The sequence below is a fragment of the Melospiza georgiana genome, chromosome 16, assembly GCF_028018845.1.
Source record: "Melospiza georgiana isolate bMelGeo1 chromosome 16, bMelGeo1.pri, whole genome shotgun sequence".
Classification (NCBI taxonomy): domain Eukaryota; kingdom Metazoa; phylum Chordata; class Aves; order Passeriformes; family Passerellidae; genus Melospiza; species Melospiza georgiana.
In genome coordinates, this window is record NC_080445.1 from 9,445,352 (window position 1) to 9,463,134 (window position 17,783).

General features: G+C 40.7%; 1 protein-coding gene across 3 annotated transcripts in view; it reads left to right on the top strand.

Moving 5' to 3' along the window:
- SHISA9 (shisa family member 9) overlaps window positions 1–17,783 on the top strand; it is a 177,498-nt gene that overhangs the window by 141,734 nt on the left and 17,981 nt on the right. For all 3 annotated transcript variants that reach the window (XM_058035244.1, XM_058035246.1, XM_058035243.1), the window contains one exon: window positions 15,849–16,004. In XM_058035244.1, coding sequence (XP_057891227.1) covers window positions 15,849–16,004 — 156 coding nt within the window. The remainder of the gene's footprint in view (window positions 1–15,848; window positions 16,005–17,783) is intronic.

The following is a 17,783-nucleotide window of genomic DNA, read 5'->3' on the forward strand; positions in this document are numbered from 1 at the left end:
GATAGGGCATAGACGTGCCCTGTAAAAGATTAAAACGTGGGCTAAAAATCCATAATTAAGATATAGAAGAGAAGACAAAATGATTGCTACACGATTTATCTGTTATTGTACTGGAAACAAACTATTAACCACTGTATTTCTGGCTGCAAATATAAAATACAAAGAGAATTTTCCTGAGGTAGCATTGATTAACGTTGGAGGTAAATTATGATAAATACAAAGGGAAAACCACTTACAGCATATTGAGCTTCTGTGGGAAGTTTGAGTAATGATCCATTATTGTAAACAGAAATTATTTACAGTACCATGCTGTGAGAAGCAATAGTTCTGACAGAATTAATACAAGGACATTGCCTTTGGTCACAGAGGAAGTTCACAGGCATGCAAATATCAGAGCTTCTAGCAGGCTCCCCTTAGGGCAGGGACTGTGCCTTTTTCTGCCTGGCAAATTCTTAGCACATCAGGAATAAATAAATAAAAACAAGACTGCATGGAAAAGTGTTCCCAATAATCTATGTAACATTTAAAGAGTTCATTGCTTCAGTCAGCTGAGCAGGAAGGTTCTTGCCCAGCAGCAAAAGCCCTTCAGGCAGGTAACAGTCCCAGGGATGAAAACCTGACCCCACGCTTAGCCCCTGTTGATGATGTTGTGCCCAGAATTTCAGTTTTCAGAGACTGGTAATTTAACCTGTCATGAGTGAAAGTTCCCAGAAAACAGGGCTCTGAGCACCTGCCTGTATTTGACACGAAGGCACAGAAGGTTGAGACTTTGGCTTCTGTGAGTTCTAGAGCAAAACAAGATTGAAGGCAGAGAAGCAAAGCTGCTGCCAAGACAATTTTGCTCCCAACAATAAAAGAAAAGGACAGCATACAAATCATACGTGTGTGTGCCTGGCAGGAGTCCACAAAGCCTTGTTCTTGGAAGACATTCTGAGAAAGCTAAAGAGGCATTCTGCAATCCATTAAAAATAATGTATGCAGAGTAATGGGTTATAACTAGAAATGTCTAAGAATAGAAGCATCAATTTTACTTTTCCTTCTGGGCCTGTACTTACTTTCTGGATGAAGAACTGCTCTGTGAAGGACCAATGGGTGACAACAGTCCAACTAATAAGGAGAAAGACATGGCAGAAGAGGTTGTATTATAAAGGGCTGTAAACTGTCCCCTATTCAGCCTGACTTCTGACACATTTTACTTCAGGCAGGTACCTTTGGGCAGACACTCAAAATCTGTCCCGGGTGTTGTTCTCCTGCCAAGATGCACTTGGGATCAAAAGCACTGTTAATTAGCATCATTAGCAGTCCCCCATTCATCATTTTGTATCAGCTAATCATGGTTCTTAGAGGAACTTAAATTTGATGTAGCGGCACTGTAACAAATTATTGAAACCCAACACCCGGTATTTCTGTTTGAGTGTCAATTCATCAGGAGGGAAAAGGTCCAGTTTTGAAATGTTCCTCACATCCTGTAAACCCATCCAACTTACCCTGCTGAGAAGTAAAGCACTGTAAGACAACAGCTTATTATTTGGATTGTAGCTAAACAAAAGAAGAAAAATCCCCAAGACAGTGAAGTCAGTCCTTGGTATGTTGATAATACTGCATGAATACAGACACCAGTGAGAGTGGTTGTATTCCAGACTAGAAATAAAATTCCTGTGGCTTAATAAAAGACAGACCTGAGGAAAATGTCATGGGACAACAACCACCACACCTTCAAGGCTTCAGTGCAAAAGCAACCCATATTCATTTGCAAGGACTGAGAGTTAATTTAACAAGTCATTTCTATTCAGTAGCTTTTGTGAAAAGGGTTGTTGATCTCAGTGACGTTATCACACACAGCTCTGCATGAGAAACTGATTAAGTTGGTCATGTCAGGAAGGTCAAGGAGATGGAGGGGGTGAGATGTGCTCATTGGGGTACAGGGTTTCTGTGTGAGATGGGGACACTGGTCATGGAAAATGCAAATAAACACAGGCAATGCACTGTGCTGAGGAGGGAAAAGGTACTGTGAATTTAATTCAGCAGCAGCACTTTTGTAAATTGAGCAGCGCTGAGGTACCACAACTGAAGATGTGCTGAACTACTGAAATTCAGTTTATAAATATTGGCCTAACTCCATTAAAGTAGGTGTTCATGAAACACGTTCAGACAGAGCTTCAGAAATGTTCTAAATTTCTCAGATTCTGCCATTCTCAAAAAGTGCCAGTTCCACCAAGAGCAAAGTCTGAGCACTGATCAAAACTTCACACTAAATAATATAGTTTTCAAAATACTAGATCAACATTTTTATACTTTTGCTTCAGCTGACAAATTATACAATATATGAGTTTGTATTGAAGTAGAGAAAAGAATGAAGAGAATCATAAGAAAACAGAGGCCATAAAAGCAATAACCTACCAGCAGAGAGACTTGAGGAATTAATAACTTTTTAATTCCAGAAAAAAGAAAAGACACTGTCCAACAAGGAGTTTATGAAGGCAACTTTCTTTCTTGTAGACATACACCAAAGTGGAAGGCAAAACGTTAGGCTGGAGATATTTTCCTAGAGATCTGAATCCTATTGCTGCCTCCCTGAGACAGCACAGACACCTGTGTGCAGATGTTTTTGAGGGCACAGACAGCACAGACACCTGTGTGCAGATGTTTTTGGAGGGCACAGACAGCACAGACAAATCAAACTCAAGAGAAAATGTGGCTGAAGATGCCCCACAGCCGAGCAGTCATTCCCAGCACACACCATGGGGAGGAGGAAGACACAGGAAAAAGTCTATCTTAGGCTAGTGAGGAACAGAAATAAAACAGAAAGAAAAGGCTCAGAGAGAAGCCTGACACAGGACAATTCCCTGGCAGGAGGAGCTGTGGGTGCCAGGGCTCCCTGTGGCACGGCAGGATGAGCGAGGAGGGAGCACAGGCAGGACGCTGCCCCAGCAGGAGTGTCCTGGCTGCAGCGTGGGCAGCTCTGCTGACTGCAGAGCCCCTGGCACACCCCAGGGACACTGGGGCACCTCTCACCCACAGCAGGGCAGTGCCACAGGCTCCCCTGCCCAGCCTAGCAGGACTAATCCATCCTGAGACCATCACTGGACAGGTGAAGGCGTTTCCAGCCTTCTCCTCCTGTCAGCTCAGTGTTATTCCTGCCTGTGCAATGTGCCCATGATCATGCAGCCCTTTAAACCTCATTCCCAGAGGAACAGGGACCTGTGCCTGGCCTGCTGCAGTTATTTTGATAATGCTTTTCAGTAAAGACTGCTTAGAAGAAAACATTTGCATTTTGGCAAAAAGATTGCAATTGGGTAGAGGGGTTCAATGTGTGTTCAGGTGAGGGAAGACTTTTAAAAGCCACTGAAATTTGCTTCTCCAAAGCAGCAAGATTTTCTCACTTATTGAGACATATATTCATCATTGTTCTTTAAGAGTAGAGGTGTCACTCTGCAAAAGGCCATTAAAATGCAAAAATAGAACTAGGCCATCTCTATGCTGCACGTCAGGGTATGTGCAGGGACGTTATTGATCACAGAAATTACACATAAGAGGTTCCTAAAATAACACAGGGGGAGAGGCAGCAGCTCTCACAGTTGTCTTTTAAGTCTGAAGGTTCAAAATAAAATGGGATCATTATTGAAATGTTAAAGAGGAATAGAAAGTTCCTGTTGATACAAGATTGCCTATGTCCTAATTACAGAAAGATTTTCTGTCTTCCTTTTCCTCCAGTCTCCTATCTACTTGGCACTTCCTTCAAAAGGAGATGTACATCATCAATAGAGAAAATATTAATGTCAATAGAGAAAAATATTAAATACTCTGAAGGCTGAAGTCACACTTTGGAACGATTCCTAAGATTATTTGTAATATTAAAATTAAATTGTAGCTTTTAATGTTATATTAATTTCCCCCCCCCCCAAATGCAATACAAACTCAAATAAAATATAAAGTGAGTTCTCTACCCTAGTAAATGCCTGGGTGGTAATTCCAAGGGGGAATATGGAAAGATATTTGTCTCTTGTTCCTCAGGACAAGTTCTGAAATCCGCAATTTTAGATGCAAAAAGGAAAGTGTATTATAAAATCTATTTCTTCATTTTCTATTACTGCTTGTCTCTAGTGCCTAAGCATGAAACAGAGTTATTTTACCTCTTGCTGAAATGTCATCAGTGCCTGCACCAGGACACAGCTGTGAGTAAATGAGTGTCAGAGCAGGGAAGGGGTGTGTGCTGGGCCCCCAGCAGCAGCTCTGGGCTGAGCAGGAGCCTCCTGCCCTGCCAGGGCTGGGGCTCTGGGAACACCAGGTGTGAGTCAGACGCTCCACAAGGGGCCCTGATAACCACAGCCACGGGGCTGCATGGCATTCACTCTAAAAGAGGAGCTGGGCACAGATCAGCTCTGAATTTACCCACACAGCACGGACCCACTCTGCTCTGCTTGCAGTGCTGGATCTGAAGATTCACCTCAGTGGCCAAAAGCAAATGAGATGGGCTAAGTCTCAGAGAGACTCTCCCACCAAAGACTTCATTTTCCTTCTCAAAAAGAGTTATTTGTGTGATGCTGTCTCGCCTAATTATTTTCCCCTGAAACTCTTGTGCATATATTTGAATAAAACAACATTATGTAAATAGAAAGTAATTCAACTCTAGAAATCATTGCAATAACAATGTGGAACACACCATAACTAAGCAGCTAAATGTTAGGATATTATTCTACATAAAGGGCCAATCCAAATTACTGTGGCTTGTATAAATGCCTGCTTAGATAAGGCTTGGCATTGATTAAAAGACAACCATATATAGGTTAATACTACCAAAATACTACTTTAAAAAATTATGTATTTTTAGTTTTTAGAAGTTAACATCTAAAGATTCAAATAATCAAATTGTCCCTTTTGGAAGGCAGGACATCACTATTCACTAAAAAAAACCCAAAACAACAATTTCAAGAAACTAACAAAAATCAACATCAGAAAACAGAGGAGGGATCACACCTGAGGGAAATGAGGGGCAGGTTTGAGGTGTTGTTGGAAAAATTATATTCCATTTCTATTTGATGGCCCAGAAGGATTCATCTGCACACTGGGAAAAAGGCCTTGGGCCTACCATGTGTCATTATCTTTGAGCATTCATCCAGTGGATGAAATTCTGTAAAACACTCAAAAACAAGGTGTGCTGTCAAGCCTTAGGACAGAACACAATTAAAACAATTTAGTATTCATTTAATTAATGAATTAAGGGACAAGGAAAAGGAAGGGAAAAAGGAATAGAAATGAACTTGGTCATGAATAACCACAAATGCAGATTTCTCCGGAATAAATGGAGCTTAACCTGATCAATTCCCTTTCAGGCCCTATGGATGGGGGAATGCTGAAGATATAAAAAAAATCCTGACTTTTAATAGGCTTTCAGAAGCTTTTTCTAAAAGGTTGGTGCAAAATTGTCTGAAAACTGTTTTCAGAAAATAATTCTAAATGATTCTATTTTTTAGTGGAGGGATGCAGTGAATGGAGTTCTGCAGTAATTTATTCTGTCTCCAATATTTTCAGTAATGAGAAGGACAATGGGACAGTGTACATATACTTATTAAATCTGTGAACACCATCAAGCTGGAAGGTGTTTCAAAGATTTTGAAGGACAGCATTGGAATTCAAAAGATTGTAAAAAGCTGAAACATGCAGTGTTTCTATTTTTTCAAAACTCTCTAACTTTATAAATTTCAACAAAAAACAAGGTGCATTCCTATTAAATGTGTTTAAGAAAAATTATTGTGAAGAGCAGTCTGACATAAAAGGATTTTTGGGCTTTAGGGGATTGAAGGCAAAAATGGATCAACAAAACTCTGCTGATGCCAGAGAAGAAATTGTATATTAGAGGGCATAATTAAGTAGACATCCTGCAAGATACGAGACGTATGAGAAGACATGAAATGCCAAACCTCAAGAAAGATCTATTCAGAAAGGCTGGAATTCTGAAACCTCTAATCATTCTATGTGAGAAAAATTAAAACACTCATTCTGTGGTGCTGAGACTTCAAAATACATAAAGTGCTGCAGCACAAGGAATAGTCATGATCCTTTGAAAAGCCAGTCATTTGAATTTCCAGGGAGTCTGTGCAACAGGAGAACATGCAACCTACTTCATAAGCAATAAATTTTGTTCTCTGCTGTTTTAAGAGATAACAAATTCTGACTGTTTATCTGGGAACAGAACTCTAGCTCTTCCTGAACTTCTGTCTTTTTTCTCTGAGCTTTTGATTGATTAAGAGACTCAGAACCTGACATTAACAAGCCTGAACATGGGGGTTGGGAATGGAGAGAGCCATACCTGGATGTTACAGGTGCACTGTAGTCCCTGATAGAATTTCCTCTTTAAAGAGACTCTAAAAAAATAAATTAGATTATGCCAGCAAGTAAAAAGTACACTCATCTCCATTGCTGGGCCAGGTATGTCAGGACAGAAGATGCCAAGGGGATGTGCTTCAGGTGAGATAAATATTGAAGCAAAATATTTCTTAAGTGTCCCATTAACCAGATAATTCACTACAGAAATTGCCCTCCACCTTTGCTGGCTGGAATGGAAACAACAATGAGCAACTTTCTCCCTATTTTAACTCTTCCTTAAAACTTACTCTTAATTGCTTCTGCCCTTGAATGATGTGAGAATCCTGCAGGGAATTTCTTACCCAAAAGCTACAGGCAAGGGACTGCTAACTTACTGCTTAGACAAAACAGTGAATAACAAAGGCACAAGGTTGACTTCTATAATTTTATCCTGTCTGGTCTTTTCCTACTGTTACTACATGGTATATGGATAGGTAATAGACAAATTAATAGGGTGCCTGAAGGAAGGAAATTTTTAATGTATTCAAACCATTACAGTTAAAGAAAACAATAAATAAGGCATACAAATATTTAGAATAGCATTATAATGACAGGCACATTGCCCCTGTGTAAAGTATATTAATTGCTGGAAATAAAGTAATTTCATTGAAAGACAAAGCAGTCAAAACAACAGATCTAAGCTGGCTGGTACATCTTAGCAGACTCTTTATTTCTGGGGAAAGGTACAGGAGTGTTTGATTTGTAAAACAACTGGGAAAGTATAAAGAACATTCTTCTGGGCAATAAAAAAATTCTGTTGTGTAAGTCAAATTTGCTGAATTTATCTTTTCTTAATTTGCATCGCTAAGGATATTTGCAGTGCTCAAAGTATGTATAACTGGTGGGTTTAATTAATTTCTCAACTGTGCTACTTGAGGCAAAAGAAGATGAAGAAAACCAGAAACGTGGGCAGGAGTGAGAACACAGCACTGCTCCCTGCCCTCCCACAACTCAAGCACTGGAAATTGATATGGAAGCAGGGTCCTGATATCTCCAGAGTTCATCTGCTTATTGCCTCCTTAGAGGTTATAATCCTCTGTTTGTGAAGCCACAATGGGTAGTGGTAGAGAAGATTACAATGTCACAAATCCTATCAGAGGATTATAAGTCTGTCAGGTTGTGAGTAATTATGATGGAAAAGCAAACCTCCAGAGGACATAAAAATAACCTTCATAAAAGGAGATCCGCTGCCACATAATAAAAGTCTACATGGAAAACCAACCTCAGACTGCAGCTCTTTTGTAAAGCAAGAGCCCAGAAAATATTACAAGGATGTGAGTGTGATGGTACAGTATGGAGCCCAGGGGAAATGAAAAGCAGAAGAGAGAGGCTTCCAGCCAGTTTAGTCACAAGGCCAGTGATATTCCACTCCCACCCTCCTCGGATGGCAGTAAAACAGCCAACTGATTTCACAGAACTCTGCTCCTACACACTTGGAGCCTAACCAGAAACGAGGAGCCCAAACCTGAAACATGATGAAGGCCCCATCTCCTAAATCCCTGTGACCACAGAGAATTCAGCACCTCACAGTGCCACAGACTTCATCCAAAGAAGCTTCAGTCTACAGGTCTTGATTTTAACTGATACACAAAGATGCAGTTACCCCTTTCCCCATTTTCAACCTGTCACAAAGAGTTCAGAAGAGCCCACAGACATAAGATTCTTACATATACTTATATATCTGTAACTCCCATAGATTTGAACATAAAGTGATTGCAGCACATTTAGTAAGGAAAAAGCCCATTTACAGGAACACTGAGTGTTCTTCCCTGGCTGGACACAGCAGTGGAGCCTCACATCTCTTTGGTCACACTGCTACTGATTTTTCTTCTTTTATGTTTCAACTCCACTCCCACCCATTCACCCACCCCTTATATCATTATTAAAAGAAATACAATCTCTGACTTTCACATAGGTAAGTTTCTGAAGGATGTAGATAGAAAATTAAAGGAGTGGAGGCGGGAGGATTTATATTGTAAAATTAGTGCTGTCCTCATCTTCACTTCAGATAAAAGTAGTTCAAATGAAGAGTCCATCTGGTTTTGAGTGTGGTGTGAGTGCCTTCATCTGACAGCAGCAGAGAATTCCACAGCAGTGGAAGGAAACTTGGGAATTTTGCCATTTAGAAACAGACACAGGGCATTGTTTGAGCAACAGCAGCACTGTCACTACACAGCTCACTGATAGATCTCTGCAGTTCATCTCCTGCCAGAGGAAAATCAGCTCCTCCTAAGATAAGCACCAAAGGCAGAGCATCATGGATGTTATGACCTGGCTCCTCTACCTTCTTTCCCATGTCCAGATGTAAGGCATTGTCTCTGAACATCAGCCCATGCATCTCCCTACCATAATTCTTCCTCATGAGGACTGCACCCACAGTAACCTCGTTCATGGGTGTCTCAGAGGAGATCAAGGTGCCCAGAGCTGCCCTGCTGTCCCTCCCTTGGTGCAGGGCTGGGTGTCCCTCACCTGCCTGGGCTCTGCTGCACAGCCCAGCACCACGGGCCACAGGGAGCCTCTGCTCTGCCAGTGGAACTGCAGCTCCTGGGGGCAGGACAGCCTGTCCTCAGAGATCCCTGAGTGTGAGGGACCACACAACCTCTGCCATGGACACAGCCGCAGGGTGAGGGGCTCAGTGTGCAGGCAGTGAATATAAAACATCAGAGCTCAGTGTGCTGGGAGACTCCTGCATTCAGTGGCACCACAGAGAATCCCAGCACGATGGGACTGAGTGCTGCAGTGACTTGCTAGGACAGAAAGATGCATCAGTCAGTGTTTGGTGACATGCATTTATACTGTAGACTGTCACTTCCATTAACAGAAACATCTTTTTTTGCTGAATGAAATGCCATCCCAATCATCTCAGATCTTTTCTATGATTGTGATTAGATGGGTAGGTTGTCTGTGTTACAAGAATGTTTTTGTGATATGGTGCAGAGAGAGAACAAATCACTGACTAGCATAAATTGCCATGAAAAATATGTATTGTCTCAGAGCTATCACATTTAGGGACAAGACAACTACTCACATGACTTGTGCATCACTGATGAGAAAAACAAAAAACGTCTACAGGTCTTAAGGGACAGAAAATATATAGAGATGACTTACAACAGCATTATATACAGGACAATATATGTAGGACAACACAACTCTATGGATTACTGAGGGTAGAACCTCATTACAAGGCCACCAGTGTTGAAAAAAGGCAGCAGTAATGATCAAAGATTGGAAAGATTGAAAGTAGTGAAATTATTATTTCAGAGAAGAGAAATATTTGAAAAGTGGTAAAAAAGCATTTAAAATAATGAATGATAAAGAAGTTGGATTGCAAGCATTTATTCTTGCAAAAATACAAAACCAGTTAAATTGCAAGGCAGAGAAATTAAGATTAGAAGAAAGGAATACTTTTCAGATTAGAACTTGTGCTACACTCTGGAAAATGTTGCAGCAGAATGCCATTAAATTGTTAAGACCAGAAATGCCATTTTTCAACTATGTAGTGAATAAGGCCATGGATATTTGTAACAGCTAATAAAAAAAAAATTATTCAACTTTAACAGTTTTTGGGCATAACCTGTTCCTCACTGGGAATAACCCCTAGAGAATGGGATAAGCACACACCTCTCAGAGACTGTTTTGCATATCAGCCCCCTGAGGCTCCTACAGCCTCCTGTCACACACTTAGTGTGGGCAGAGTGGCTGCCACACACCTCAGGGTGTCAGTATGTGCACTAACAGGGCACTGTCTCATGGACATGGCACCCTGGTTTTGGTGCACCACCCTCTGCAGAACAAACCTTTGTATGGGCTGGGTGTGAATAGGGATATCCTTAAAAATACAACATTTAATGCAAATCTGAAGGAAGGGGTAAAGAATGTAAATAAAGACAGTGACAGTGGCATCACAATATCTATAAAGACACAAAATTCTAAAGTTATAAAGGTGAAAGAAAATGCACAAACACAAAACCTCTGTGAGGGTCAGTTCAATTGCAGAGGGACAACCTACAGAGAGGAAAGAGCAAATAGGGCAAAGGTTGGAGTGCCAGTCCAACAGTGAGCTCTGAATGGACAACAGTCTTATTATAAAGGGAGAAACAGAAAGGAATTACTTTACAGCCATAGTCACATTGTTGAGATCCTACAGTCTTCATCATATTTCAGAACCAGAACCTGCACCTTCTCTTGGTGAAGCCTGTAGGAACACGAGTATGGATCTGCAGTGCTGGATGAGCTGGTCTTGTGATTAAGTATATTAGACTCAAGAACAAAGAGGCAAATGTGCTTCTCATGTCATTGTAGTTATGGATGGGAGGGGAGCAATTTTATACTGATATTCTCTAATCACTCAGCTCTCTCCTGTTTTCATAGCTGTTATTTTCAATTTTAGTTAGTTCAGGGCATATCTTTTTCTCCTGAGTATCTGAAAATGCTCAGCTATTATTATATTTTGCTCTGATTTTTCTCTTTTTTCCCCTTTGACTTCCCAGACTTCTTTTGTCTGTCTTGTTCTCATTTCTTTTGTATGTGTGTCTGCAGGTGGCTTTTATAGCAAAATCTCATTCTGCTTTCCTGGCCTCCCCCCACCCTCTCCTGTTTTGTTACTGCATTGCCTTTCTCATTTGTGCTTTTCCTGATGCTTGTAACCACTCATTTCCTAATAGATTCCATTCTGTGCCTATGGAGTTTGCTCATTTTCCCTGTCCTCAAGCACTGAATCATTGACTCCATTGTACAGAAAGGAATGACTCCCAGGCCAGTCTGCAGAGCAGGTTCTGCTCTCCTGAGGCTGAGGAGGAGGAGGGAAGTGGCTGAGCTCAAGGGATGCCCATGGCAGGCTCCTGGCTCTGAAGCAGTGAACAAGCTCCTTATTGCTGCAGCCTCCTCACAGCCCTTCTCTGACCCTGAGTCTCCCACAGCTCTGGCAGCTTCTTGACAAGATTGATCAAACCAGGTGAAGGCACAGTGTATGCTATTGAAAATGCAGAAACCAAACCACTCAGCTCTGAGGCTTTTGCCCCATTCATACATGGAACTATGATTTATGTTGAGCTCTTATTTGTATTTAATACTTGCTGACACGCCCATTGCTTGGTTCTTGAATGAAGTGCATAAATCAGATATAACACCATCTTAGTTGGACAGAGGGCAGAATAATTAGTGACCAATAACATTATTGCCATGAGATTCACACTAAACTAACTCCAAAGTTCACAATCAGAGAGGGGTGCCAGAAAGCCTTTTCACTTAAAAAATGCAGTAAACAGTTAACTGTAATATCTTCAGTTGCTGAGCTATAGGTCGAGGTAGTAAAGAGATAAGGTAATGATCAGTATTTGTCAGCTACTGGGGGGACCAGAAACCAGTGCCTTAGACATTTCCAAAGGCTCACTGTTGGTGGCTGGGATATAAACCTCACTTTCTCTAGATATAAGCTGGTTTTTGTGCAGCTTCCTTCCAGTTATTTTCTTATCCATGTGTCCCCCAGCAGCTTTTCTATACCTAGAGGTCTTAAGGGAATTACAGTCAAAAACACGCAAGCATAAAAAAAAATTAAATTTTTCCTTTGTTTCCTGTCTCATTTTCTGCCCATCAGACATCTAACTTGTGTGTGGTGAGCTCCAGCATATTTCAAACTCTTCATTTTGGGCTGGTAGCAGGAAGACAGAGAGCAAACCACAAACACTTCATCCACAATGACCCCTCAAAGTTTCAGAAGGTTAGGGAGCAGGCTGGCATTGCATTTCCTTGCTTCAGCAGAAAATAAGATAGGTTGGGAATATTGCAGGTTTTTTACAACATCACCATTGCTAATCAGGTCTGATTATTCATGCTAGAAGCTGTGGCACAAACAGTTTTTTGAGTCTTCGTGATGTTCATACTCTCTGCTTTTTAAAAATAAATACATAACTTGGCAGGGGCACAATGCAGCTGGTTGTATGGAATACTGTGGTGGACAATACCAGTGTCACATTGCCAAAAATAATCTGTGAGCACAGCCACAGCTCTCGGGTTAAAGTTGACCCCATTCAGTGAAGCAGCTATTTGCAAATACCAATCACAGAATATTTGCTTTACAAGTATAAAGAATTTCACTTGGCACAAGGGGTCACTGGTAAAGCTGGTAGGGATTTTTCTGGTTAAACTTTCTTCCAACTGAAACCAATCCCTTGTATCACAAAATATGACATGTAACAATTACTACTTTTTCCAACTTCAAATTGGGAAAAAAATTAAACAAATCAGATTTTGCATCTGTGAATTAGTTGTAGATAAATGTCTTATTTCCTGAGATTCCCAATTCTGTATTGCTGAGACTGAAGGAGTGTTAAGTATGATACTACCAAGGCCAATCCATTTTTTAGTTATGAATGTGGATTGCCCCAAGGCAGGGCAGTGCTGCTCAAAACCTCCCAGTTGCTCACAGCTTACTGGGCTCCTGCAGTGGTTAGACTGGCACTGCCCACAGCCCAGACTGCTGCAGAATTTACATTGCACCACTGCTGCTTCAGTTATGAGCATTTCCTGAGTAGCATCCAAATACAGGTGAACTTACCCACATTGTCATGTTAACTACACGGGGACAAAATGACACAAGTGTCCTGTTTGCTCATTTATTTCTAGAAAACCAAAGGTAAGGAATCAGATCACACTTCAGTGAGCTTGTGAACACATGCAACATTCAGCAGCAATGGCCAGTTAGACTAAAATTTAATTTGATTCAGATTTAGACAGATGTATAAACCAAGCTGAGATTTCTCTTGTAGGCTCTAAGAGTTCATTCCAATGGGAGCCTCTTTATAAACAGGAATCATTCTTCAATATGGCTAAATGCACTTTGCCAGAGGTGGCCTTTTGCTTAATTCACTTTGTATAAATGGCCAATTGCATGAGTAATTGGAGCTGTGTCTTCTATGATGACTTAGTCTTGTGTAAGCATCTGGCTGTGTGTGAGGGGCACTGTGTTAGCCAGTGTGGCAGTGTGAGAATGACTGTGTTTAATTCGCTTGAAATTCATAATTTAGAAGAGTTCTGGGCTTTTAACAAGACAGAAGTCAAAGAAGATCTAGAAATTGAAAACACATTTCTTTGCATCTTTGTAAACACTCAGGGGAGAAAATGACAGCACCATCAGTAACCCAGCAACCGAGAAGCAGCAGATTCTGTCACTGAACACCCGGACAAAGCACAAGTTCACCTTGGTCATCTTCCCCAGCACATTCCTGGGGAAGCTTTCTCCACTGTGCTTAGAGAGATGACTGAATAAAACTGATATGTCTAAGTAAGAAACACACACAGAAACCTGTCCTAGTTAGCTATGCCTTATTTACATTGTTTTTACAAGTCTCCATGGTTGGAAGTCATTTCAGCAGCGAGTGTGGTGCTCATAATATTCTTAATGCAGTGAAATCATGATGTTTTGACATATTGAATAATAATGGCCACAAGGGAACTTTATAACAGAAGCTCTACTCAGAACACAAATCAATGACTGTAGGGTTAAAAAGTTGACACCTTCTTTACAGTGAAGGTCCCACCCATGCTGGTACCTTCAGTGCTGCCCTTTACTGAAATACAGCTGTGCTGGCACTCCTGCTCAAAGTGCACTCACAGATGCAGCCAGAGAGATATTTGGAAGGTATGGATGGTTTGGAAAGAGTAAGCAGCTATTCACTGGTTCAAGCATTCTATTGAGAGGCTCTCCTCAGCTGTACTCCAGAGATGGAATGGGAATGGTAAAGGATTGCAGAAACTCCTGCTCTAAGAGTCACTCAGTTGCCTCAGACATGCCAGTACTAGAACTGAACAGAAACTGAGAATTTTTACCTATGACAAAATAAAAATTCCTTAAAACAACAACTGTTTCTGTGAAATTGCTGACTTAACCAACTTTCAAGGTAAACTATCAAAAAATATTCAAAAAGTGTTCCAATAATTTTTGGGGAATTCTGAAATAGAAAAGTTTCTCATTTTTGGTTCTTCCTTATTAAGAATCAGTAACAGCAAGAAGAATTATAGCACTGGTACAGTTTTTTGGTTTGATGATAGCACTGGTACAGTTTTTATCCTGTTACCTCAGGGTCCCCTCCCACATTAGGCACAGGTGTATGGGATGGACAGAACTCTGCAGGGGAAGCCCCAGCAAGACCAGCAGAGGCTGCACCAGGCACCACAGACAGGGAAGAAGTTAAAAAACACCTTTGGTTTCTTTTCTCTCTCAGCAGTAAATCTGTTAACTGACTTCAGAGCTCCTGCTTATTAATGAGCTGTGGAAAGCCAGGTGGCTCAATTCCCTTAAAATCCTGGCAGAGTGCAGGGATATTTGGCTCCTGCCAGATCCTGTGGGCACTTGGAGGATGCTCCAATCCATCCATCACAATAAACTGCCTTTCCCATAACTGACCTGCTTTCTGTCTACATGATCTCTATGCTGTGCTTGATGCTGTGGAAGTTGCTGTATTGTCACCAGGACAGAACCATGGTCTCATTTCAGGAGAAAAATGTGCTTGTCTGTGATTGCAGAAGCCATGAGAAGGTTCTAGAATTGCCAATCAGCTCAAAGGATCTACAAATACATAGCCTAGACAAAGACTCAGCAAAAAAGATACACTGACCACATTGAAATCTGTTGAAACTTAGGTTTGCAAATTGAGTGCAGCATACAATTATGATCAAATGCTTTAGAGGCTGGAACTGAACACTAGAAACAACAAATTTTATCTTAGAAAAGTATACAGGCTGTATTCTCTACTAAAAAGGAACAAATCAATTTCAGAAAGAGTATAGGGTTATTGGTGGCATAAAATGCTACATAAGCAGTGATTAGCTCCTGTTTTTGTGAATGTCTGCTACAGAAAACATGATCTTGGTATGATATTACAATACCCAGCATCAGGGGAGAGGAGAATACACAAGGACAAAGTGCGTGCTTTGAAGAAATCACCTAATGATAGTCATGAGGCAAAAAAGCACATTTTACACTGTGATGCTTGTCTACAGAACACAGCATAATGCTGTGCAAAGAACAAAGCTGCTCCTGGTTTTAAAAGCAGTGTAACTGTGAATGTGCAGCAGCCTGAGCCAATTTAAATGAGTCTGGCTCTTTTACTGCAGAGAACCACTCTACTGCCCTGTATTCAGTCTAACTTGGAACAAACTCCATGTTTTGCTTTGTATCTTAATGCTGTAGAAAATTCAGTATTGTCGGTGTTTAATTGTTTTGAAAACCTATTTTTTAGTTCAAAGACCTTCTTATACAAAAATTATTGTGTGTTGCCATAATTACTTGTCAGCTTTTAATCATACTATTAACTGCTCAAAGTACAGGTCTGCTGTACTCAAACTCCCACTTTGTAATAAACACTGTTTTGTTGCATTAAATCTCAGGGCATGTTCTGTCTAATCCGTCCTCAATAATGACGTTGAAAACCTTAAGTCTAATTCACTCTTTACTTAATGCTTGTTAATTTTCTTTAATACAGATCCACCACAGATGAATAATGTCATGCCAACATCTCCCCTCCTTCCTCAGATGGCACATCAACACTCATATCCCAGCCTGGGCCAGATCACAAACCCATACGAGCAGCAGCCCCCAGGCAAGGAGCTGAACAAGTACGCGTCTCTGAAGGCAGTCGGTGAGTGAGCGGCGCGGGTTCTGCTCTAGCTCAGCTCCTGGCACTCACTGCCTGCAAGCTGGAAACAAGCTCTGCCTCATCTGGACTAGATCATGGTCCACTTGAATGTGGGATATCATGTTACTTGGAAATGCAATGAAAATTAAGACAAGGACTGCAATTTAGGGATAAGAAAACAATGGTGATGGTATGATGTGAGCTCATACATGCGCACAAAACCACCCCATGCCCCTGCAAGACATTTCCCAGCAGCTTTCACCTGTGATGTACAAAAATGGTTCAGCTCAAGTTCTTCATGTCTCAAACCTGTGATGAATAGGGAGTTGGACTTGATGGTCCCTGTGGGTCCCTTCCAACCTGAGATATCCTATAATATGCCTATATATGCATTGTGAGGTGTATTTCTCACAGCTTTCTACACAAATGAGAGAGAAAAACTTAGACACCTGCCCAAAAAGAGAAGGAACTCACACAGTTCTGAAGTAAGAGGTTCCACATTCACTGCAAGATGCACATTAGTAGATCACTGGAGGAATGTTCTGAGATCTTGTGATTTCAAACAATTAGTGCATGATAAAATTCCTAATAAAGACCCTAGCATTGGCTTATTTCTGTGCCTGATTAATGTTATTTTAAATAAATGAGAGAACACCCTCAAAGAAACAGTTGGGGGGGATAGAAAAGGACAATAACGAGTAAAAAATTTAAAATGAATTTTATCTTGAATGTCTAAGTTTTTTTATAATAGTTTCCAGGGGCTTTAAATACTTGCTACACACCCTGCAATGACAGAAAGCCCCTTCCAGACAATAATACATCAGGAACTGGGGTGTCTTTTCCCAAGAGCCCTTGGTTACCTTTCACATATGGATGTTAACATCATTTCCCCATAAATTCAGAGCAATGCTACTCTCCCTATTTCCTGACAGAGATACCTATCTAGAAAAAGAGCAGAACAGCTCAGGGCTTTCTGATTTAAGAATCAAGTCTTCACCATGCCAAAAAAAATTTTCATCACAAACTTACATTTCTTTATCTGCACTTCAGGATACCAGACCTCTAACAAAATGTACATCAAAATCCCATCTCAAATAGCTCAGTTTTACTTTAGCTTGTTGGTTTTATATCTTACAAGTAGTGTTTTAAATCTGTTTATAAAAACAAGGGTTAATAGCTTTCTGCTGGGTTTTGAATACCAAGCAGCTTCACAATTCCTTCTTCAAAAGGTGCTACTGTGTAATGATGTGGTGATTATCACAGATTTATGCACTGATATTGAGCTTCTTTTTCAGATGTCAATTTAGGTCAAGCCAGTCATCAAAGCTGAAAGGTATTTAAGCATAACAAAATGAGAGATGAAACACTCTAAGAAACTTCTCTCATCTGCCCAAGAGCCACTGAATGTACCTTTTAAAAAATTTATGAAATCAGAACTTATATATTTCTTGTGTGTCTGAGTACAAGTTTTTAAAGCAGCTAGATTATAACCATACAGTTAAATCAACCTTGAAAGATTGTGCACTTCAGCTCCAGAAGTTGTATAATGCCTCTTAGAATCCTAAACTAAATTAAACATAATTTCAGGGACATTTTCTTCCAGGGGGATTGCACCATCTTTCCATGCTTTTCCCATGTTCTTTCCCTCCCTTCTATCTTTTTTGCTAAGTTTTAGATGCAGGTGAATTTTCACAAGTACAAAAGTGCTGCATTGTGATCCATACTTCTCAGCAGAAAACAAGAGAGGTTTTGAAACTGTTGCACATTCACACCTTGTGTCTG